General features: G+C 41.8%; 1 protein-coding gene across 5 annotated transcripts in view; it reads right to left on the bottom strand.

Moving 5' to 3' along the window:
* The window catches only part of sntg1 (syntrophin, gamma 1), a 594,367-nt gene that overhangs the window by 143,589 nt on the left and 433,635 nt on the right, over positions 1-17,143 (bottom strand). For all 5 annotated transcript variants that reach the window (XM_043688308.2, XM_087986417.1, XM_043688306.2 and 2 more), the window contains one exon: positions 4,106-4,188. In XM_043688308.2, the coding sequence (XP_043544243.2) occupies positions 4,106-4,188 (83 nt within the window). The remainder of the gene's footprint in view (positions 1-4,105; positions 4,189-17,143) is intronic.

The following is a 17,143-nucleotide window of genomic DNA, read 5'->3' on the forward strand; positions in this document are numbered from 1 at the left end:
TTATCTTTTGTAATGCTTTTGCAAACAAACATCAATTCTTATTATTAGTCTGACATTTCTATTATTTACTATGTACTGACACAATGTGTAGGTGTGAATATGAAATTAATTTCATTGATATTTGATAATCCTGGAGAAGTGTTTCCTAAAACTTTAACATGCTCTTTTAATGCTTCATCAACACTTTGACAGATGGGTCATGCTTTTTGGGTTTAAAGTATATTAGACTAAAAATCTCTTCAGAATCAAGACAAAAATCCTTAAGCTTCCAGAGGATATTTACAAAAGCATTAAAAGCTAGTTCGTTCACATGTAAGAAGCATTGAGATATAATTCCTGTTAGTATGTAGATAGTGGATTAAATAGAATTTCAATTTTTTGCCACTTTGAACTTGGAACTCTAAACTGTGTTTTCTGAAATCTCATGCACATTGTGCTCATAGAAGAACTGTACTTAAGAAGCTACACAGAAACTGAACTTGCGTAAATAGTTCCCTGTGGACCTAAGCAGCTGTGGGATGCACAATATCCAGGAAACTGGAACAACTGTGTGAACAGGGAACAACATCAAATATGTATGAAGATTTATAGGTTATAACTGATGCTGCGAGGACAAAAGTGACTATGTTGTAGGGTTTCTAAATAAATATCGAGGGATATGGGCTCATTGCAGGAAATTGGTGTTGACGTTTGCAGATCACACCAAAATTGGAGTTGTGCTGGGCAGTGAAGAAGGTTACCTCAGGATCTTGATCAGATGGGTCAATAGGCTGAGGAGTGGCTGATGGAGTTTAATTTAGATAAATGTGAGGTGCTGCATTTTGGAAAGGCAAATCAGGGCAGGACTGATACACTTAATGATAAGGTCCTGGGGAGTGTTGCTGAACAAAGAGATCTTGGAGGACAGGTTCATTGTTCTTTGAAAGTGGATGTAGAAAGGACAATGAAGAAGCTGTTTAGTATGCTTTCCTTCACTGAGTATAGGAGTTGGGAAGTCATGTTGCAGCTGTATAGGTCATTGGTTAGGCCACTTTTGGAATACTGTGTACAATTCTGGTCTCCTTCCTATCGGAAAGATGTGAAACTTGAAAGGCTTCAGAAAAGATTTACAAGGATGTTGCCGGGGTTGGAGGGTTTGATTTTTCGGGAGAGGCTGAACAGGCTGGGGCTGTTTTCCCAGGAGTGTCGGAGGCTGAGGGGCGACCTTATAGAGGTTTACAAAATTATGAGGAGCATAGATAAGATAAATAGACAAGGTCTTTTCCCTGGGGTCAGGGAGTCCAGAACTAGAGGGCATAGGTTTAGGGTGAGAGGGGAAAGATATAAAAAGAACCTAAGGAGGCAATGTTTTCATACAGAGTGGTGTGTGTATGGAATTAGCTATCAGAGAAAGTGGTGGAGGCTGGTACAATTACAACATTTAAAAGGCATCTGGATGGGTATATGAATAGGAGGGGTTTAAGAGAGACTAGATGGGTTCAATGGGACGAGATTAATTTAGGACATCTGGTCGGCATGAATGAGTTGGACCAAAGTTTGGGTCTGCTTCCATGTTGTACATCTCTGACCCCAAGTAGACGATCAGCACAATCTCATTGAATAAAGTTGAGCGAGCTTGAAGGATTCAACCTATTCCAGCTTCTATTCCTACCATTCATATTTTTGAAAGGGTAACCCAGTAACATCACTCCTTTGGTTGGCAAAATTGTAATTGTATTTCTTACCTGTGTCATGTTTCAGCAGATGCAAAGCATATATATATTTCTGTAATTTTCTGCAATGCTCTGTGCAATGCCAATTTCCAGCACTGCATCTCATTGAAGAATAACGACCCCAATTAGGAGACTTACAGCAACATTAAACTTCCAGAAACTAAGGCAGTTCAGTCTCTAAACCAATATTGTACTTAGTACAAACAAACGCAAGCTAAGGAATTTGAATGCATTGAGCAGCTTCCCATGCAGCATGCACTTCATTTAAAAAATCCTAGTGATAGAACCCTTGAAGATTCAATTAAAACATATAGAAAGTAAGTTTTCTAAATTATTATCCATGATGTGGGATCTAAACATCATTAGTGCTTACTGGAAATTTGAGGCACTCAGCCACTACTTCACTGATATACACTTGGTGGCAGTCAAGGATTTCATAAAACAATTCATGAATAACACATTAAATGTCATCCTTTCTAATAATATGTAAAAGCAAAATACTGGAAACAATTAAATCTGAAAAACAGAGATTGCTAGAAAGAAAAAACTCAGCCATTCTGGCAAGATCTGTGGAGAGAGAAACATTTGAGTTTGACATCACTTTTCTCCAGAATTGAAATGGGGAGGAAAAGTCTTTTTATACTTTTGACAGAGGCAGAGAGGGGTTGAAGGGAACAGATGGTGTAGAGGCCCAATGCTAAAGCCAAATGGGTTGTTAATAGTGGTAAAAGAGAAAGAGAGGTGTGAAAGGGAGACAATTGGTCCCCTCTATTGAGAACAAAGTAAGCTGTCACAAATGAGTCATAGTTGCTTGAGGCAGGAGTGGAGATGCAAGTAAAATGAAGAACAGACATATCAGTCAGGCTCTGATGGTGTGGAATTCAGTATTGAGACCCAGAAGCTGTGGATGCCCTGAATGGAAAATGAGGTCTCTTCCTTACATTGTGCTTCACTGGACATTGTAGTAGGCCAAGACATATTAGCATGAGAAAAATGGTTTATTGAAATGGCAATCAATTGAGAGGTCAGGGCCACTCCTATAGACAAGGTGGAAGCATTCTGCAAAGCAATCAGCCAGACTTTGGTCTCACCAATGTAAAGGAGAACAGTGAATGCACTAGACTAGATTGAAAGAAACATAAGGCAAAATGTGGCTTCACCTGGAGGGTGTGTTTGGGGCCTTGGGCAGTGGGAGGGTGGAGGTGAATAGGCAAGTTTTACTTCCTCTGCAACTACATGGGAACATACTTTGGAAGAGTGAGGAATTGGTAGGAGTAACAGAGAAGTGGACCAAAGTGTCACAGAATAAGGATTCTTATAGAATGCTGATAGTGAAGGGGAGGGGAAGATATATTTGTTGGTTGCATCCAGCTGAAGGTGGTAGAAATAGTAGAGGATGATCCTTTGAATGTGGAGATGAATAGGGTGGAAACTAAGAGCAAGAGAACCCTACTGTCATTCCGGAAAGGAGGATAATGGGTGAAGGCAGAAGAGTAGGAGATGTGTTGGACACAGCTGAGGGCCCTGTCAACCACAGTGGAGGAAGTCCTCATTTGAGGAAAAAAGAGATCATGTCGGAGGCAGCTAGGTAAAAGGCAACATCTTCAGATTGTAATGAACATATTGTCATTTCTTGCAAGATATTTTTACATGCATATGTAATTTTTCATTTGTAGCACTTTTCTGCATTTTTTAAAGAGATTTTGCTGTTTTTCATTCAAAACATTCTTGGAGAAAAATTGCAAAAATTCAGGATCAGCTTCATTTCTGGGCACAATAGCAAAAAACACCCCAACATTCGTGAGGTCCCTGACCTGTTTAGTAGTTAATTGACAGTTTCTCACAATAAATGGCATAAAAGGTTATTTTACACATTTATATAACTTCTTCTAAAGTTATATTGATCCACGATCAAGAGATTCTGTAGAAATCCCAGGTATTGCTCTTAACAGTTGTTGAAAATATTAGAAGCAACTTTACAACTGACCTACTAGGGCTGATTTTTCCTTATTTGTTGCTTCTGTGAAAGAATACACATGGTACAGTCTGATCTGCAATAATGCATGTTTCTTCAATGCAAATTGGCTTTAATGTAATTGAAGAATTTAGACTGTTATTTGTAAAACACAACCTTTCCTTTCCTGTATTGGCTATAATGCTACTCCAACCCCATTAGTTTCAAAGGCGGTGCTATTACGCAATTTTCTTATAAGCGAGACCGCACAAGAACAAAACTATCGCTGATATAGTCAGGACCAACTATACATACTTTGTCCTTATAACCACTATCTTCATTAAAAATAGCAGGAAAAGAAAAATGCTCTTGAGTATTGAAGTTGGCACTTGCATAACTAGTCTGGCGCATTAAGTTTAAAGGTAGGAACATATCTTACTGTATTGTTGGGATGAAAGTTAAGATGTAATCCACTGTCGCAAAGTGGGGAAGATGTACCACTGCTTTGGTCACTGGGAACACCTGTAAAATAGATTGTTTAAACTGAGGACATTTACATGTAATTTGCCAATAATACTTTAAAATGATCCAAAACTGCAGAATTCCCCCACAAAACACAACAGAAAACCAAAGGATAAGAAAAGGTAACTTGGTACATCCATCTAATAGCTCCTGTGGACCATACAAGTATAACACGGCACAGTGGCACAGTGGTTAGCACTGCTGCCTCACAGCGCCTGAGACCTGGGTTCAATTCCCGCCTCAGGCGACTGACTGTGTGGAGTTTGCACGTTCTCCCCGTGTCTGCGTGGGTTTCCTCCGGGTGCTCCGGTTTCCTCCCACAGTCACAAAGATGTGCAGGGCCAGGTGAATTGGCCATACTAAATTGCCCGTAATGTTAGGTAAGGGGTAAATGTAGGGGTATGTGTGGGTTTCGCTTCGGCGGGTCGGTGTGGACTTGTTGGGCCGAAGGGCCTGTTTCCACACTGTAATCTAATCTAATCTAATCTATAACACTCTTCTATCATGCCTTCTGCCTCATTATTTAAACCCTTGATGAATTAAGAATCATACAACACCAGGTTATAGTCCAACAGGTTTCGTTGGAAGCACTAGCTTTTGGAGTGCCGATCGGACAACCACCTGGTAAAGGACTGGCGCTCCAAAAGCTAGTGCTTCCAAATAACCCATTGGACTATAACGTGGTATTGTGTGATTTTTAACTTTGTCCACCCCAGTCCAACACCAGCACCTCTGAGTCTTAATGAAGTAAAGATTCTATATATATGCTCACTGACATACTCAGCTAAATAAGCAAAACATCTAGTTGGTTATAATTTTTGGGAATACATTCCTGTGGTATAATTTTCAAGGATTATTTGACCTTATTGGCTTATCAAAGCATACTTACATAAAATAATCCTCCGTAAATTACATCTAAATGTACAGGTCATGCCAATTTTTATCCTTTATCTTTGTTGAACAGGGAAAAATGGAGTCAAACCCTAAATCAGACATGTATAAAGAAGTGGGGAACATTACCCCTCATTTATTAAGCATATTTTCATCTACTTACTGTTTTATCAAAAAGCTAGAGAGTTGTATAATATATTCCTGAGATAATTGTGGGATCATTGTGAATATCTGTGCTTTTTTAAATTACTAATAATAGCCAGCTTTAGATGGTATGAGTTGATGAAATGTAGGCTATCAAAAATTACTGTGAATAGTTCCAAGTAGAGAAGCTCTGAATAATTCATGGCAGCATCAAACAGCTTTTTGGAGCATAACCCATGTCTTAATTGGTAGCATTCTTGTTGCTGAGTTAGATGATTTGGTACAAGGCTCTTATGGAGAATCTAGCCCCGTGAGTTGCTCAGGCCACAGAATATTTGATTAGATTAGATTACTCACAGTGTGGAAACAGGCTCTTCGGCCCAACAAGTCCACACCGAACAGCCGAAGCGCACCCACCCAGACCCATTCCCCTACATTTACCCCTGCACCTAACACTACGGGCAATTTAGCATGGCCAATTCACCTAACCTGCACATTTTTGGTCTGTGGGAGGAAACTGGAGCACCCGGAAGAAACCCAGGCAGACACGGGGAGAATGTGCAAACCCCACACAGCCTGAGACAGGAATTGAACCCGAGTCGGGCGACTGACTGTGTGGAGTTTGCACATTTGACTCCAGTGTCTACCTGCACCAGAAAAATCAGGAGCAGGAAATTTTGGGTGGAGTGAAAATTGGGCCAATCTTAACTGAAGGAGCCTGAAGCAAAAGTTTCCTTATGATGTCTAAAGGAGCATTCCTGTTTCTCTTGATCCACAAAGAAGCCTAAAAATTGTTAAAATTCCCCTGCCAAGGCCTTTCTTATCTATGACTTTTGTTTCAAAGGTGAAGAGAAGATTAAAAATAGTGAATATCAGGGGAGGAGCATTAAAATTTGTATCCCTGTGATTCCATTGGTTTTTAGGTTATGTGACAACATTGCAGTACTACTCCAGGTCTTAAAAAAAAAATCAAGGCTGACAGTCAAGTAAAGCTTTGAGGAAGTGCTGTATTGTCAGAGGTGACACTCTGATCCCATTTGTTTGCTGCAGTAGATACAAAGGATCCCATGATACAATTTTGAAGAGGAGGACAGGAGGTTTCTATAGCTAATACTTATCCCTCAATCAATATCACAAAAGGAACATATTTTCTGCTTGTTATCACACTAGCCTCTTCGGGTGTTTGTGGGCTGCAGTGGGCAGCATGTTTTCTTCTGAACAACAGTAATAACATGTCACAAAGTTCCTCATTAGCTGTAATGCTCTATGTGTGGTCATGAATAATGTTATATAAATGCAATTCTTTGTTTACTTCTTCTAAGGAGTCAGTAGCTATCAGCATAACTGACAGCAATTAACAATCATACTGATGCTTTTTTTGGGAATATATTGAAAACAAGGGAAAGAGTTTGTCTCATAAGGAATCAAAGTAGAAATGTGCATGAGTTGCTTGTATACATTATTGAAGTTTAAAATTATTACCATGCATCTGTATTCCCTATTGAGAAAATGATGCATATTTTACAATCAGCGGAAGTGACTGTGATAAATATGAACAAAATACAATCGAGGGGGAGGAGAAAGCAACTGGATAAAACCTCAGGCCTAGGTGAGGTGTAACCTAGACCGCAATGACATTAATTTTTAAATCCTCTCTGGGCTCATGGAGAGGTGCCGAGGACTGTAGATATAGCTCATACGTTACCACCATTCAAGAATAGTGACAGAGAAAAGACAGGGAGCTACAGGCCAGTGAGGAACATCAATGATAGAGAAACTTGTGGAAAACAATTCTGAGACACACAATTTTTCTGCACTTAGAGAGAAAAGGTTTCATCAAATATAGTCAGAATGGCTTGTTGGTATGTGATATGTCACTGCATGGACCACATTTAACAAATTTGATTGAATTTTATTTTGAGGAGGTGACTAGGTGTGGAGATGAGGATAGTGTTGTTTATAGAAACATTAAAAACAAAGAGCAGGAGTAAGCCATTTGGTCTTTCAAGGAGAAAGTGAGGTCTGCAGACGCTGGAGATCAAAGCTGAAACTTTATTGCTGGAACAGCACAGCAGGTCAGGCAGCATCTAGGGAACAGAAGATTCGACGTTTCGGGCACATGCCCTTCTTCAGGAATGAGCAGAGAGTGTTCAGCAGGAGAAGATAAAAGGTAGGGAGGAGGGACTTGGAGGAGGGGCGTTGGAAATGTGATAGGTGGAAAGAGGTCAAGGTGAGGGTGATAGGTCGGAGTAGGGTGGAGGCGGAGAGGTCAAGAAGAAGACTGCAGGTCAGGAAGGCGGTGCCGGGCTGGAGGGATTCGGCTGAGACAAGGTGGGGGGAGGGGGGATGAAGAAACTGGTGAAGTCCAAGTTCATCCCCTGTGGTTGGAGGGTTCCCAGTCGGAAGATAAGACGCTCCTCCTCCGACCGTCGCGTTGTTGTGGTTTGGCGGTGGATGAGTCCAATATGCAGGTCATTGGACTCATCCACCGCCAAACCACAACAACGCGACGGTCGGAGGAGGAGCGTCTTATCTTCCGACTGGGAACCCTCCAACCACAGGGGATGAACTTGGACTTCACCAGTTTCTTCATCCCCCCTCCCCCCACCTTGTCTCAGCCGAATCCCTCCAGCCCGGCACCGCCTTCCTGACCTGCAGTCTTCTTCTTGACCTCTCCGCCTCCACCCTACTCCGACCTATCACCCTCACCTTGACCTCTTTCCACCTATCACATTTCCAACGCCCCTCCTCCAAGTCCCTCCTCCCTACCTTTTATCTTCTCCTGCTGAACACTCTCTGCTCATTCCTGAAGAAGGGCATGTGCCCGAAACGTCGAATCTTCTGTTCCCTAGATGCTGCCTGACCTGCTGTGCTGTTCCAGCAATAAAGTTTCAGATTTGGTCTTTCAAGCCTACTCCACGATTCAATTAATCACTGCTCTTTCAACTCAGGACCCTATCCTCCCCATACCCTTAGATAGTTCTTTGAGCTGAAGGGATCAAACTCCTTATTGAAAACAGAGATTTTAGCCACAACCACCTTCTACGGTGTAGAATTCCACAGGTTCATCACTGTCTGGGCGAAGAAATTTCTCGTCATCTTAGTCCTAAGCAGCCTACTCTATGTCACAAGACTATACCCCAGATTCTGGACTTCTCTGTCATCAGGAACATTCTTCCCACCTTGTCTAGTACATTAGAATGTTATATGTTTCTATGAGATCCCTCCTCAATTTTCTAAATTCCAATGAATATAATCCTCACCAATCCAGTCTATCGTCATATGTCAGTCTTTCCATCCCAGCAATCAGATTAGTAAACCTTTGTTGCACTTCCTCTTTAGCCAGAACATCCTTCCTCAGATAAGGAGACGAAAAGTGCACACAAAACTCAAGGTAAGGTCTCACCAAGGCCCTGGACAACTGCAGCAAGATATCCCGGCTCCTATACTTGAATCTCTTTGCTATGAAAGCCAGCGTACCATTTGCCCTCTTCACCGCCTGCTGCACCTGCATGTTTACTTTCATCGACTGGTTTACAAGGACACTAAGGCCTTGTTGCTCCTGGCCTTTCCCAATATATCACCATTGAGATAATAATTTGATCTCCTCTTTTTGCGACCAAATGTAATCCTCACAGCCTTTAACAAGGCTGTTGGGAAGGTGTTACTGAGAAACTGTTCAAGAAGGTAGGAACCCATACATTGTAGGGCAATTTTGCAATTTGGATCCAAAACTGACTTAATGCAGGAGACAGAGGGCATGGATTAAAATTTTAATGACTGAAAGCCTGCCTCCAGTATTGCAGGGCTCGGTGCTAGGTCCTTCTTATTTGTAGTGTACATTAATGAATCACACATGAATGAGGAAAGTTTATCAATAATTTCGCAGACTACGCAAGAAGTGGTGGTGTGCTAAATAGTGAGGAGGACGAACAAGATAGTGAAGTTTATGATGTGTGTCAGGCCCCGGGTAGCACTGATAATCAGCAAGACCTTGATTTAGTTGTATATTGATCTTTGAAAGTATCAAGGCAATTAGATAGGGTGGTTAGGAAGGAATATGAGATACCTGACTTTATTGAGACACTGAATACAAGATCATGATGAGCTGTATAGTATGTTAGTTAGTCACAGCTGGATAATCTGTGTAGCTCTGTTTGCCATGCGATGGGAAGGATGTGGTGTACTGGAGAGGGTACAAAGGAGATTCGCCAGGTTGTTGCCCACAATGGGGCAGTTCAACTACAAAGGCAGACTCAGTAGGCTGCAATGTTTTTTCCTTAGAGCAGAGAAAGCTGGAGGCAGGGGAAGCACCAGATGGGGGTCTACAAAACCTTAGGGGTATAGATAGAGTTGATACAAATAGAACTTTTGCCTTGGTAGAGGGCTCAACTAAGGAAACTACAAACATTGCCCACCAGAGAAGTGTAACAGTTACAAAGATTAAACAGAGGAGAAAGCAAGGAAGGAACTGTATCAAAATGTAATTAGTGAGGGTTAGAATGTACTCCAGCCTCTATTGTACCCATTGCTTCTGAAAAGCTTTGAAATTACTGATGGACTTTGCATACCCCCTCTCCTAGAACAGCTGGATATAGCCCTAGAAAGGCAGGCACTCAGGAATTACAAAATAGAGTCATAGAGATATCTTCAGCAGGGAAACAGGCTCTTTGGTCCAACTCATCCATACCGACCAGCTATCCCAACCCAATCTACTCCCACCTGTCAGCACCCGGCCCATATCCCTCCATACCCTTCCTATTCATATACCCATTTAGATGCCCTTTAAATGTTGCACTTGTACTAGCCTCCACCACTTCCTCTGGCAGCTCATTTCATACATGTACCACCCTCTGCGTGAAAAGTTTGCCCCTTGTGTCTCTTTTGTATCTTTCCCCTCTCAACCTAAACCTATGTCCTCTAATTCTGGACTCCCCCATCCCAGGGAAAATACTATGTCCATTTATTCTGTCCATGCCCCTCATGATTTCATCAGCCTCTATAAGGTCACCCCTCAAACTCCGATGCTACAAAGAAAACAGCCCCAGCCTATTCAATCTCTTCTTATAGCTCAAATCCTCCAACCTTGGCAACATCCTTGTAAATCTTTTCTGAAACCTTTCAAGTTTCACAACATCTTTCTGATATGAAGGAGACCAGAATTGCATGCAATATTCCAAAAGTGGCCTAACTGATGTCCTGTACAGCCACAAAACGACCTCCCAACTCCTGTACTCAATACTCTGACCAATAAAGGAAAGCATACCAAACGCCTTCTTCACTATCCTATATACGTTTGAATCTAATTTCAAGGAGCTATGAACCTGCACTCCAAGGTCTCTTTGTTCAGTAATACTCCCTAGGACCTTACCATTAAGTGTACAAGTCCTGCTAAGATTTGCTTTCCCAAAATGTAGCACGTCGCATTTATCCAAATTAAACTCCATCTGCCACTTCTCAGCTCACTGGCCCATCTGATCAAGATCCCATTGTAATCTGACATAACCTTCTTCACTGTCCACTACATCTCTGATTTTGGTGTCATCTGCAAACTTACTAACTATACCTCTTATGCTCACATCCAAATCATTTATATAAATGACGAAAAGTTATAGACGCAGCACTGATCCTTGTGGTACTCCACTGGTTACAGCTTCCAGTCTGAAAAACAACTCTCCTCCACCAACCTGTCTTCTACCTTTGAGCCAGCTCTGTATCCAAATGGTTAGTTCTCCCTGTATTCCATGAGATCTTGCTAACTTGCTAACCAGTCTCCCATGGGGAACCTTGTCAAACGCCTTACTGAAGTCCATTTAGATCAGGTCTACCTCTTAGTTACTTCTTCAAAAAACTCAATCAAGTCTGTGAGACAGGATTTGCCATGCACAATGTCATGTTGAGTATCTCTAATCAGTCCTTTCCTTTCCAAATATATGTACACCCTGTCCCTCAGGATTCCCTCCAACAACTTGCCTACCACCGACGTCAAGCTCACTGGTCTATAGTTCCCTGGCTTGTCCTTACCACCTTTCCTCAGTACTGGCACCATGTTAGCCAACCTCCAGTCTTCTGTCACCTCGCCTGCGACTATCAATGTTATAAATATCTCAGCAAGGGGCCCAGCAATCACTTCCCTAGCTTCCCACAGAGTTCTAGGGTACACCTGATCAGGTTCTGGGGATTTATCCACTTTTATGCATTTTAAGACATCTAGCACTTCCTCCTCTGTAATATGGACATTTTTCAAGATGTCACCATCTATTTCTCTACATTTTCTATCTTACATGTCCTTTTCCACAGTAAACACTGATACAAAAATACTCATTTAGTATTTCCCCCATTTCCTGCAACTCCGCACAAAGGACACCTTGCTGATCTTTGAGGGGCCCTATTCTCTCCTTAGTCACCCTTTTGTCCTTAATGTATTTGTAAAAACCCTTTGGATTCTCTGAACCCTATTTGGCAAATCCCTCCTGATTTCTCTCTTAAGTATACTCCTACTGCCTTTATACTCTTCTAAGGATTCACTCGATCTATCCTGTCTATACCTGACATATACTTCCTTCTTTTTCTTAACCAAACCCTCAATTTCTTTAGACTTCCAGCATTCCTTATACTTAACAGCCTTTCATTTCACCGCCACAGGAATATCCTGTCTCTGGACTCGTGTTATCTCATTTCTGAAAGCATCCCATTTTCCAGTCATCCCTGTACCTGCGAACATCTGCCTCCAATCGGTTTTTGAAAGTTCTTGCGTAAAGCCATCCAAATTAGCCTTCCTCCAATTTAGAACTTCAACTTTTAGATCTGGACTATCCTTTTCCATCACTATTTTAAATGTAATAGAATTATGATCACTGGCCCCAAAGTGCTCCCCCACTGACACCTCAGTCACCTGCCCTGCCTTATTTCCCAAGAATAGGTCATGGTTTGCACCTTCTCTCGTTGGAACATCCACATATTGAATCAGAAAATGTTCTTGTACACACTTAACAAATTCCTTTCCATCTAAACCCTTCACACTATGGCAGTCCCAGTCGATGTTTGGAAAGTTAAAATCCCCTATCATAACACTCTTACAGATAACTGAAACCACCTTACAAATTTGTTCCTCGATTTCCCACTGACTATTAGGGGACCTATAATACAATCCCAATAAGGTGGTTTCTCTTTCTTATTTCTCAGTTCCACCCAAATTCCTGGATGAATTGTCTGTTCCCCTCCCTTTTAAAAGTGCTGTTGTTTAGACTTTTTTTTCTCCAAAGTTCCAAAACAATGCAACTGCACATGAAACAGTAACTGCTGTTCCTAGAATTTGACAAAATCACCTCCAACACCTAAAATACCTCAAAAAAGGGGCAGCCTGTTACAGCCAGACATTTTTCCCGTTCTCCATCTTGGATTACCCAGAATTCCCCATTTAAAAATAAAGCTTTTTTTTCTCTCAAGGATTCCCCCACCAAATAAACAACACCCAATTAACAGATTACCACCACTAACCACCAGGGGCAGTGTCACATTAATAAAAATCAAAAATGACAGGAAACAAGGGAGGGGAATGAACCAAAATGAAGTTTGTGGAGGAAATGATGCATCGCAGCTTGGATGGTGGAATCCAATTGGGTATACAACAAGGGCAAGAAGAGACTGGTGGAAGTCTAGACCCTCAAAGAGTAGCCATTCTATCGGAAGGGGTATATATCAACAAATAACAGGAACGGGTAAAAAGAATAGAGCGATAATGATGGTTGACTTTAATCTTTATGTTTTTAGGTTCAGTCAAGGTAGAAAGGGTAGCTGTGACAATAATTTATGCAGTCCATTAGGGATAGTTTCCTACAGCAATATGTCATGGAATCAACCAGAGAACAGACTATCTTGGATCTGGCAATAGGTGATGATGAAGGTTTAGTAAATGGCATCAAAGCAAAATATGCCTGAAATATCAGTGATCATAACATGATAGAATTTAATATCTAGTTTGAGTGTGAGAAACGTGGAAACAGCTGTGTTTAGTTTAAATAAAGAAGGTGACAAAGAAATTAAGATAGAGTTAGCTAAAAAGAACTGTGCAGACAGATTTATAGGATTTAATTGATTATTGATTTAATTTATTATCATGTGTACCGAAGTCCAGTGAAAAGCTTTGTTTGTGAGTATCACATTACAGGCAGATCATGATAAGCAAAGACATCCAGATTATAGGATGAAACAAATTTGGGCAGAGTAATGCTTGCAGGTTACACTGCACAGTATGTGTGCAAGGCAAGAACAACATTAACAAGATCAACATTATTTGAAGTTAGAGAGTCCATTCATCAGTCTAACAACAGCAGGGAAGAAGCTGTTCTTGAACTTGCGGGTAAGTGTGTTCAAGATTTTTCATCATCTGCCTGATGGAAGAGGTTGTAGGATAACATTACCAGGGTGGGAGGGGCCTTTGATGATGTTCGCAGCCTTTCTGAGGCAATGAGAGGTGTAAATGGAGCCCATGGATGGGAGGTTGACTTCTGTGATGGTCTAGGCTGTGCAAACAACCTTCTTTAGTTTCTTACAGTCCTGGGCAGAGCAGTTGCTGTACCGCACAGTTGTGCACCCGGATAGTATGTTATCTATGGTACATCTGTAAAAGTTGATGAGGGTCCTTATGAATTTGCCAAATATCCTGAGCCAATTCAGGAAGAAGAGGCATTGGTTCTGCCTTCTTTACCGTTGCATCTACATGGGAGGTCCAGGACAGGTAATAGGTTATCGTCACTTTAAGGAACTTGTCAGTCTCAACCTCTCAACCTCCGTTCTGTTGATGTAGATCGGGGCATGTTCTCCTTCTTTCTTTCTAAAGTCAATGATCAGTTCTTTTGTCTTACTAACATTGAAAAGGATGTTATCATCGTTATCATTGCACCATGGCACCAAGCCCTCTATCTCCTCTCTGTATGCTGACTCATCATTTTTTGATACCTGTCCTACCATGTTGGTATTACCAGCAAACCTATAGGTGGCATTGATTCGGAATTTGTGGATGTACAGGAGGTACAGTAGAGGGCTGGGGGGGAGGGGGCTCCAGTGTTGAGTGTTATCATGCAGCCGTTGCCTATCTTCCAAGTTGCAGAGGGGAGAGCTGAGACCTACATCTTGGTGTCTTCAGATCAGTCTGGTGTTTAACGTAGAGCAGGAGTCTGTCGTGGGTGTTCTTGTTGTCCAGATGTTCCAGGATGAGTGTAGGGCTAGAGAAATAGCATCCGCTGTGGACCTGTTATGTCAGTAGTCAGACTGCAGAGGATCAAGGCAGGCTGGGAAACTAGAGGAAAGATGGGCCATGATCAGCGTCTCAAAGCAGTTAATGATTATCAAGGTCATGATGGTAGTCATTAAGATATGTTGCATGTGCTTTCTTTGGTATTGAGATGATGGTGGTCTTCTTGAAGCAGGTGGGAAGTTCAGCTTGTAGGACGTTGAGTTTGAAGATGCCAGTGAATACTTCTGCCAGCTGACCTGCACAGGATCTAAGTGCATGGCCAAGGACTCTGTCTGGGCCTGTTGCTTCCCTTGGGTCGACTCTCAGAAAAACCAATCTGACATCTGCAGTGGTGACCGAGAATCAGGTGTATCCAGGGCCGTTGGGCCAGGTGACACTGTGCTGCTGACATTCTGCTCAAACCAAGTAGAGAAAGTATTAAGCATACTGAGGAGGCCATTAAGCATTTTGTATCCTGTTATGTTGTTTAGACCTTGCCACAGGCTGTGGGAGTCCTTATGGTTGATTTGATCCTCTAACTTTTGGTGTGGTACTGCCTTTTAGCATCTCTGATGGTTTTGCAGAGGTCATATTTGGATTTTGTGTATAGGTCTGGGTCATCTGATTTGAATTCTGTATACTTGGTCTTCAGTGGGCAGTGGATTTTCTGCCTGAGGAATACCTGGATTGACCTCTTTGGCATGCAGTCTCCACGCATTTGCTAGTGAGCTCCATGATGATGGCGGAATACACCTCCAGATTTTCCACTGAGTATCTGAATACGGTGCAATCCAAGCAGTCCCAGAGATGTTCTTCCACTGCCTCGGACCAGCACTCTGTTTCTTTCTGTGAAGGACTCTCCTATTTCAGATTCTGTAGGCTGGAAAGAGGAACACAGTGCTGTGATCTGATTTTTCGACATGTGGATGGGGGAATGGAGAGGTAGGCATCTTTGACGGTTGTACAATTGTGATCCAGGATGTTCGATCCATTAGTGGGGTAGGAGACGTGTTGGTGGCATTTTGGCAGCTCCTCTTGGGGTTGACCTGGTTGAAGTTGGTGGCCATCATGAATAAGGTCTCTGGAAATTCTGTCTCCACAGTGTTTGTGGCCGTGTAAATTTCATCCAGGGCATTCTGCACATCCGTCTGGGCGGTATGTAAACTGCTGTCAGGATGGCGGAGGTGAACTCACATGGCAGGTAATAGGGATGATATTCCACTGTAAGGTATTCTAGGCCCAGGGGGTCTGAGCACCAGTAGGTGTTGATTAGGAAGCATACCCCTCCGCCCTTTGCCTTACCTGAGAACGTCATGTGGTCCATGCGATGTGTGGAGAATCAGCTTTCAAGGCACAGTCAGGTATGGCTGGAGTGAGCAATGTCTCTGTGAAACATGGCACAGTTGCTCTGACTCCGAATCATGTAATGGCAGGCATTTAAGGAGGTAATTCATGACTCATAGCAAACATATACTCTAGTCAGGAGAAAACATTGCAAGAGAGGCTAACCAAGGAAGTTAAGAACAGTATAATGTTGGAAAACAAATTTCAGAATCCAGCAAAGGAGGTTTACAAAGATAATAAAGAGAAAATGAAGTATGAGGGAAAACTGGCAAGGAAAGTAAAAACTGACAATAAGAATTTCTTTCAATTTTGTAAAAAAGAGGAAGGAAGAGTTCAAATTGAACATAGGCCCCTTTAAAAAACAAATCTTCAGAGATAGTTATGAGGAACAAGGGAACAGCAAAGGAGTTGAACCAATGTTTTGTATGAGTCTTCACAGAGGAAGATACTTCAAACATCCCATTAACACAAAAGAATATGGGAGTGGAATTAAACACCATCACCATCGGTAAAGTAGTATTGGACAAACTAATGGCACTAAAGGCAGATAAGTTCCCAGGCCATGACGGCTTGCATCCTAGGATCCTAAAAGAGATAGCTACAATTTTTGGGGATGCATTAGTTGTAATTTTTTTAAGAATCCATGCATTCTGGAGAAGTACGGGAGAATTGGACACCCTTTTCAAAAAGGGGAGGGAAGCAAAAATTGGATAACTCTAGGCTGATTGTCCTAACATCTATTGTTGGAAAAAATATTGGAATCAATTATTATGGAAGTAATATCAGAACATTTGGAAAATCATAATCTAATCATGCAGAGTCCGCATGATTTCATGAAAGGGAGGTCGTGTCTGATTAATTTATTAGAGTTTTTGAGGAAGTCTCAACCAGAGTGGATTGGGGGAACCAGTAGATGCTTTGTATTTGGCCTTTCAGAAGGAGTTCAACAAAGTACCTCACAAAAAGTTAAAATCATAACATAAGAGTCCACGGTGTTCCAGATAATATACTGGTGTGGATAGAGAATTGGCTAATGGGCAGGAAACTGCAAGTGGGAATAAGCTGCTGTTTTTCAGGTTGGCAACTTGTAACCACTGGGGTTCCACAGAGGTCAATGCAAGGACCACAAATGTATATTTATGATATAGATGAATGACTTCGAGGAAGGAAGCAAATGAACTGCAGCAAGATTTGCAGACAACACAAATATAGGTGAAACACATGTTCTGAGAGGGATACAGACAGTTTACGGGGAGATATTGATAAGTTAAGTAAGTGGACAAAAAGTTGACAAAATGGAGTAGAATGTGGGACCATGTGAAGTTTTTCATTTTAGAA

This window comes from Chiloscyllium plagiosum, unplaced genomic scaffold (assembly GCF_037043375.1).
Source record: "Chiloscyllium plagiosum isolate Xiang-an unplaced genomic scaffold, Cpla_swu_hap1 HiC_scaffold_4, whole genome shotgun sequence".
Taxonomy (NCBI): Eukaryota; Metazoa; Chordata; class Chondrichthyes; order Orectolobiformes; family Hemiscylliidae; genus Chiloscyllium; species Chiloscyllium plagiosum.